General features: G+C 35.4%; 1 protein-coding gene across 4 annotated transcripts in view; it reads right to left on the minus strand.

Moving 5' to 3' along the window:
* The window catches only part of DENND6A (DENN domain containing 6A), a 59,597-nt gene that overhangs the window by 30,523 nt on the left and 20,635 nt on the right, over positions 1-8,439 (minus strand). For 2 of the 4 annotated variants that reach the window (XM_006737302.3, XM_081819388.1), the window contains 5 exons: positions 6,190-6,270; positions 4,637-4,742; positions 3,953-4,032; positions 2,824-2,886; positions 2,034-2,089 (listed from right to left, as the gene is read on the minus strand). In XM_006737302.3, the coding sequence (XP_006737365.1) occupies positions 2,034-2,089; positions 2,824-2,886; positions 3,953-4,032; positions 4,637-4,742; positions 6,190-6,270 (386 nt within the window). The remainder of the gene's footprint in view (positions 1-2,033; positions 2,090-2,823; positions 2,887-3,952; positions 4,033-4,636; positions 4,743-6,189; positions 6,271-8,439) is intronic. The other 2 variants (XM_081819384.1, XM_081819387.1) reach the window with 2 other exon arrangements.

Here is an 8,439-nt window from a genome sequence, read left to right on the forward strand (position 1 = left end):
TTTTAAAAGAAAGTCAATTTGTTTTTAAGTAAGATTTATAATTTACATACAGTAAAATTCACACTTAACAAAGATTTAGAACACTTCCATCACTCCAAAATTTCCTTCATCCTCTTTGTAGCTGACTTCCCTCTCCCACCCCCAGGCAACCACTGATCTGATGTCTGCCTCTTTTCCAGAATATCATATAAATGGAATTATTCAGTAAGTAGCTCTTTAAAATCTGGCTCCTTTCACTAAGCATAATGCTTCTGAGTCACCCATGTTGCTGACTGTATCAATAGTGCACTTTTTTGGGCGCCTGGGTGGCTCAGTTGGTTAAGCGACTGCCTTCGGCTCAGGTCATGATCCTGGAGTCCTGGGATCGAGTCCCACATCGGGCTCCCTGCTTGGCAGGGAGTCTGCTTCTCCCTCTGACCCTCCTCCCTCTCATGCTCTCTGTCTCTCATTCTCTCTCTCTCAAATAAATAAATCTTTAAAAAAAAAAAAGTGCACTTTTTTTTAATGCTAAGTGGTATTCCATGCATATGCATGGATCACAATTTGTTTATCCATTTACCAGTTTATGGACATTTGCATTGTTTCCAGTTTTAGGCTGCTATGAATAGAGCTGCTATAAACATTTGCATACAGGTCTTTGTGTGGATATGTGCTTTCATATTTATTGGGGTAAATTCCTAGAAGTGGGATTGTGGGCTATACTAGGGCCAAGTGTATAAAACAAATCAAGCATATAAAACAAATCACTCTTTGAAGCAATATTCCATGCAGTTTAAAGGTCACACACACACAAAATTCTACACACACAAAAATCAAACCAAAAAACCCATTCTAAGTCTTTTACATGACTCCCGATTGTATGTATTTTTTTTTTTTTAAGATTTTATTTATTTATTTGAGAGGGAGAGAATGAGAGACAGAGAGCACGAGAGGGAAGAGGGTCAGACGGAGAAGCAGACCCCCTGCCGAGCAGGGAGCCCGATGCGGGACTCGATCCCGGGACTCCAGGATCATGACCTGAGCCGAAGGCAGTCGCTTAACCAACTGAGCCACCCAGGCGCCCTCCCGATTGTATGTATTACTATTTAATAACTGCTCGGCAACAGCAGTGGTTTCTCAAGCTGGGCTACACATCAGAACCACCTAGGAGCTGGAACTTGGGCACCAGTCCAGAGATTTCTATATAGTTGCTCTGGGTAAGGCACAGGCATTGGTACGTTTCCTTTTCTTTTTTAAGTGCTAGATTCTTTCTCCCTTTTTTTATTTTGCATTTTTTAAAGTTTCAAACATACAGAAAAATAAAGACAATAGTGTAACAACCCCCATTTATATACCATCTAGAGTTAAAAATATTTTATCATTTTTACTTCATTAATTTTTTTCTTACTGAAGTATTTTAAGAGTCTTAGTTTCTACCAACTGAGCTAGCCAGGCACTTCTTACTGAAGTATTCTAAAATAAAATACAAACCTCATGACATTTCATCTCAAAATACTTAAAAATACATCTCTAAAAAGTAAGTCCATTTTCTCACATGATTACAACACCATTCTCACACCAAACCAAACAAAAAATAATTTGTTTCTACCATGTAATACCCAGTCCATACCCAAATTTCCCTGTCAAAGCTCATAATATATAGTCAGGGATGAATCATTGATTTATAATAATATGTGAAACATAATAACTATTTTCTTCCAGTTTTTTCTACCTTTAAGAACATTCATTTCCTAAATCGGAGGGGTGGACGAACCATGAGAGAAGATGGACTCAGAAAAACAAACTGAGGGTTCTAGAGGGGAGGGGGGTGGGAGGTTGGGTTGGCCTGGTGGTGGGTATTGAGGAGGGCACGTTCTGCATGGAGCACTGGGTGTTGTGCACGAACAATGAATCATGGAACACTTCATCTAGAACTAATGATGTAATGTATGGGGATTAACATAAGAATAAAAAAAAAAAAGAACATTCATTTCCTAAAGAAATTTAAAACAATATCACAAAGTAAAAGAGTAAAGGCAGTTAATAAAATTTACCTGAAAAGATCCACCTCATGAACAGTAGGTAAAATAACAGATATATGTGTGTCTGCCTGAGATAAAAAAAAAAAAATACAGATGTCACTAAAATTTACAGAAATTGATTTTTTACATATCTATCTTGTGATCAATAAGCTATGTCACCCTATCTTTTAAGATTCTCTTCTTCCAGAAACGGCCACAAAGAGAATGGGTCTTACCAATCTCCCCTAACACAGAAGATCAAGGATGACAGATATCTTGGATAAAGCATTAACCTAATAGTCAGATGTTAGATTAATTCACAACTGCATGAAATACTACCATAACATAACAGGCAAAATTAGTTTTCCTACTGCTTTCCATTTTAATTCAATTCAAACAATGGGAGTGGCAAATACACCAGTTAAAATATTTCAAATAAAAACTTCAACCCCACCCATGAACAGATGTAGCTTTGGTGGAAATGAAAGACAATCATAACTACAGAATCCTTTTGACTGTGTTTCCTACAAACAAAAGTCTGTTGACCACTCTTCTAAGAAACTAAGAAGTTTTATGTATTTTCCCCTAGTCCTCACAGCTACAGTATAAATTCTGAGTTCTCTAGTGTCTACCACATAACAAGAAAAACAATCTGAGAAACATTAGAAAGTTTATTATCAATTCATTACAAAATTATTTAATGGGGTATTTCAGTAATATTCAGAAATATATCATAAACCCAAGAAACTCTGCATTTGCTAGATTAAGAATTCAGTTAAAAAGACTATATATGCTGGATTATTCTACCACAGTACCACACTACCTGCTGAGTTAACTGCGCTATTTGAGTTGTCCCAGGCTTGTCATGACATGTGGGAATCCGTACCTTAAAGAGAAAGAGAAGAAATTAACTTTGGCTACAAAAGAATGTCTTTTATATAATTTGTGAGTCCCATTACAAGAAGGATCTGAAACACTCTTACCACTAAAAATGTACACTCAGCAAGGCTAAAAAGCCATAAAAACAAAGTATTTACATCAGATTTAAAAACTACAGTCTTATTTATCTTTAGTCACAGCAGAAAGTAAGTGAACCAAGGTTTCTATATTCCCATACACATGGAAATCACTAACCCACTGAGAAGCAAATGTGCTGGAAAACAGAAAAAGGGCATCAGCTTCATACTGCTTCCTGTTTATTGTTCCAATCTTTGCTTCATTAATACACACACGCCCAAACACACCCTCTCAAGCTTGCCAAACTATGGGATAAATCTAACAGGAAACCATGAGAACTTTCAACCCAGAGCTACGAGTACTATTTTGATGATCTCCCAGGGAAAAAAACAGAACACATCCTACAGAAATGAGTACATCTAAAAACAGAGCATTGCCAAAAATAAGTCCAACTTGAAAATGAATTGCAAAAGCACTTAGATAACATTCATACAAAGCCTGCAAGCAAAATGTTAATTCATTAAGGAAAGGAATGGAAAAGAAAAGAAAGGAAAAGTGAATAGAGCACAATACCCTGGGATGGACATGTTTGGTCTGACATTACACATTAAGATCATTTAAACCTAAGACCCAATGGCTTTCCTAATTTCTTTTAATTTTTACTAATTCATACTCAATTCTACAAAATATTCCACCCATCCCTGGAGGGCAATAGAGTTGCAGAAGTCTAGAAGGTAGCATTTACGTTCACATGTATTATGTAAGAATGACACCTCTGTGCAAACTCTACAGGATGAAACAGGACAGGTGGCCCCTGGAGTGGTGTGACTAATGGCTCTGTGCAGCAGGAGGAACTGTGATATCTCTGTAACTCCTCACATACAAGTGAAAGCAGTAACAGGACTGGACATCATTAGGAAGTTAAAAAGTAAAACTCATCTATGAACTTCCTAGAGTTCCTCAGAAAAGGAGACAAATGAAATAAAAGGTATTACCTTCATTACAACCCCCATAATAGGCAGGTATAATGTCTTCCCTGGCACTGGGGCAGGCCATCGGTCAACATCATTACAAGCTGAAAAATAAAATATTTCCTTATTATAAGCTCAAATATTAAAATATAAAAAATAAAACATTAGAAATTAGAACTCCACTTTCTATAGAGCAGGAAAAATATACTGGAAAGGTGGAAGATAAAAGGTAAAAGAAAAGTAAAAGTAGTGAAAATATCTTACATTTCACCAGAAATATACCTGTGTTCTAGGATATAAACTGGTTCATAAATTTTTTGAAAGCAACAAAATGATAGGTTTAAAGGGAGTTTTCCTATTCACTTATTACTAGTAAAATTAGCTACAAAAGCATACCACCTGGTAGAGGCCTCTGTACTGACATAAAGATTTCTGTTTAAATAGTACTCTGAGAAGCAGAGCTGTCAACTCCATATTTGTTTATTATTACCCTAATAAATAGGCATCATCTATGTTGCAAAAGGAGATAATAAAAGGTGTTTGTAGGTAAAGGTGCAGAAGAGTTTTACATCTCTCTCCTACCATATAGCCCTTAAAATTCTTAACTAATTTTTTTTAGAAAGTCAACTTTATACTTATCAGCCATTTCCAGTAAAATTTTTACAACTCCTTCTTTAAGGTATCTAACTCACACAAAGTTTAACTTACCTGCTTCCAAATAAGGTTCGCTCTTTTCAAAATATTCTGGTGCTATCTGTTTGAGCACAGTGTGAAAAAAATGAATATAAGGTAGTTTGCTGATCAAAACCAAGGACTGGAGAGAAAAAAGAAGTATGTTTTTTTATTTTCCTAATGATTATAACTTAAACTTGTCATTTCTTACATAATCAATTATTAACAAGCTAAATTCAGCAAAAAGTGTGGATTTTGAAATAAAGCTTTTGCAGTGGATGATTAAAAGAAAAACTACATAAAACTACAGTTGCAGAATGCAAAAAAGTTTCACTTTATTACAGCTTAGGAGCATAAAGGCATATTCACAGATTCTCCTGCTCTCCAGGAAAAAGAATTTCCTATCAGTAGACAAATGTCATGGATAATTTCCAAGGCCTCGCTACTATTGTCATTAGCAAAACAGTATCAGGAATTGGCCAGATGAACTCTTCCTAATACAGAAAGAGCAAATTATGATGCTCTTTCAAACTAAGACCTATGACTGTTGTATCTTAGTCTTCAATAGTCATAGCCATATACTTAGAAACTGTGACTTGGGGTGCCTGGGTGGCTCTGTCAGTTAAGCATCCAACTCTTGATTTCAGCTCAGGTCCTGATCTCAGGGTCCTGGGATTGAGCCCTGCATCAGGTTCTGCGCTCAGCATGGAGTCTGCCTGTCCTTCTCCCTCTGCTTCTCCCCTATTGCATGCTCCCCCCCTCTCTCAAATAAATAAATAAATAAATAAATAAATAAATAAATAAATAAAATCTAAAAAAAAGAAATTGTGACTTTATAGTTGGATCACTTCGGATATGGATTATACCAATCTTTTTTTATCTGTTTTTCTAGAAAACTACTTTTTACTTTTCCATCCAATATCAAGTAGTAGTCAAGGCACATTCTAGTTACAAAAGGTAAAGGCGTGTCCCTGTTAGTTGGGACTAAATCAGAACCAAAATTTTTTAAAATGGTGGTTAGAAAATTTATTGAAAGTTTATTTATTTAAGTAATCTCTACAGCCAACATGGGGCTTGAACAAATAACCCCAAGATCAGGAGTTGTGTGCTCTTCTGACTGAGCCAGCCAGGTGCCCCTAATTTTTTTTTAAGAAAATAAAATGACTGTACATTTAGAGTGGAAACAGTAATGACTAAGATGTTGCTAAAGTGTATTTACTGACTCTTATCGGTTTAAAAAAGATACTGCAGGCTTTTATTAGTTGTAACAATACTACAATCATCTGTTTATCCTTTCCCTTATTACAAAATGTGACAATTAAGCAGATTCTTCTGGCTTTTGATAGTTTCAAACAATATCTATAATTTACCGCCAGGAATCTAGCACAGAGATAGCAGAAAGGCAAAATTCAATACTAGTTAAAAATCTAGGGACAGGTGTCTATAATCTAAAAAAACAAAAATAAAATATAAGTTGTAGTATGTTTAAAGAAAAAATATCAAAGACTTTAAAAACTATTCATCCTTACAGTTTCTATTTTTCTAGCCACAATATAAAAATATTTTCCCTTAGTGTATACGAAATTTACCTTCTGGAAGTAGCCTCTTTTTAGACTTTTATCTCGAACTTGTCGGAAATACACATATCCGTAAAAATAAGCAGGATCCTTCTATGAAAGAAGTGACAAATTAAAAAAAACATATTGCCATCCTTTATTATTATCATCATGCTCCTTTATAAACCTGAACTGAAATATGAGGTATACACAAAGAGCTAGTTATGCTTTTCTACCAACACAAATAATCATGACACTAACTGGCAGATATAAACCTGCTAGCTTGCCCAAAGGGGAAATAATTATAACTAAAGTACTGAAGTCAGATTTTTCCCACTATAATTTACTCAGCTTATGTTCTTTATTCATATTTGTACTAGTTAATGGAAGTCAGGAAACAATAAAATTCTGTTTCCCCCAATGCTGTATATATATATTTTTTAACTGTGCCTACAAGCATGAGTTAGGGGTCAGTCTTAATAAAATGAGGTATTCTAATGTAATATTTCAAGAGAGAGAGAAAAAGGAGTTAAGTGCCTATCTGAATCTTACAAAGCCAGTTCTATTTTTACCTAATAAAAATGAAACACTGAAATGTTTATCAAAATATAATTTGAAAGTGACTACAGGGCGCCTGGGTGGCTCAGTTGGTTAAGCGACTGCCTTCGGCTCAGGTCATGATCCTGGAGTCCCGGGATCGAGTCCCGCATCAGGCTCCCTGCTCAGCAGGCAGTCTGCTTCTCCCTCTGACCCTCCCCCCTCTTATGCCCTCTCTATCTCATTCTCTCTCTCAAATAAATAAATAAAATCTTAAAAAAAAAAAAAGAAAGTGACTACATTCCAAAAAACATAAGAAATTTTTGTATCCTAATGAAATAAACTTTGACCCAGTTCCTAATTGGATTGTTACTCTTTGCTCAAATATTTATTGACCACCTACTTTGAACAAGGCATTGTGTTAGAGAAGTTAAAAGATGCTTCAGATACAGTTCCTGAAGGAGCTCATAATCTAAAGAGGGATAAAAACAAAGCTCAAGGCGGGTATATAGAAAGCACAAAATGTTACAAGGAGGCCAAGAGGGAAGAGATTACCTCTGTCTATGGGGATCAGTAAAGATTTCATGGAGGCAGCTGTTTTTAAACTGGGCATCAAAGGATGGATATGATTTAAACAAAGACAAAGACATTCCAGGTTTAGAGAGCCAGGAGTTTGAGCAAAAATAAGGAGAGATAGAAAAATACAAGCTACCTCAGGAAATAGTTCAGTTTGGCTAAAATAAGGCACCTGTACAGAAAGGAGATAAAGTTGGAAATTGGAAAGGTAAAAGTCTTACTTTGGAAGGCCCAAAAAGTGAGGATGAGGAAACAGTACTATCATTAGCTCTTTATTCATTAAGCAACATAGTCATTTTATATTTATTTTTATATAATATATATGTATACTTTAGCTAGCAACACTGTGTAAAATACATCAAAAAACCCCACAAAAGATGGCATATCTTTGGGCAAATTTCTTATCCTCAACAGCCCTCAATTCCCTTATTTGCACAAGGAACTCTCTCAGAACACTGTAAGGAGAATTAATGAGATAACACATACTTATTAATACAGTGCCTAGAACATAACAAGCTCCAATAAATAGTAGCTATTATTAACAGTTGAAAGAATATGTCAATACCAATATCAAAAGGTCATGGAAAGGAGTAGATGGCTATAAGACATTTCGAAGGTAGTATCTTTGCTAACTGGGAGAGGGCTCCTGTCATTTATGGAACCAGGGAGGTTAACTGTAAATGCTGATTTCAGGCAAATGATGTTATACTGGATGTACTGACAGGATATCCAGATGGAAATGTTCCTCACGCAGTTAGAGATGGAAATGTGGAATACCAAACAGAGACCTACCTCTGAAATCACCTGAATTGCTAAAATTGTCTTTAATAAATAATAACTGTAAAACAATCTCATTAAAAAATCAAAATGAGACAACTATAATTCTATCATAAAGTAGGGAATCTTCAACTTGAGTGATATTTACTGGTATAATACCACCCCAACTCCACATCTAAGCAAAGAGTTATTAAAAATTGAGGGAAAATCACCTCAACATTCTAATCAATTTCTATACTTCACAACAGCATTATGTGTTTCAAGAACAGTAACTTTTTTTTTTTAAATGGATTTTTTTTTTTTTTAAGATTTTATTTATTTATTTGAGAGAGAGAGAATGAGAGAGAGCAAGCACATGAGAGGGGGGAGGGTCAGAGGGAGAAGCAGACTCCC

Source organism: Leptonychotes weddellii, chromosome 1 (assembly GCF_054177405.1).
Source record: "Leptonychotes weddellii isolate Sample4059 chromosome 1, ASM5417740v2, whole genome shotgun sequence".
NCBI lineage: Eukaryota > Metazoa > Chordata > Mammalia > Carnivora > Phocidae > Leptonychotes > Leptonychotes weddellii.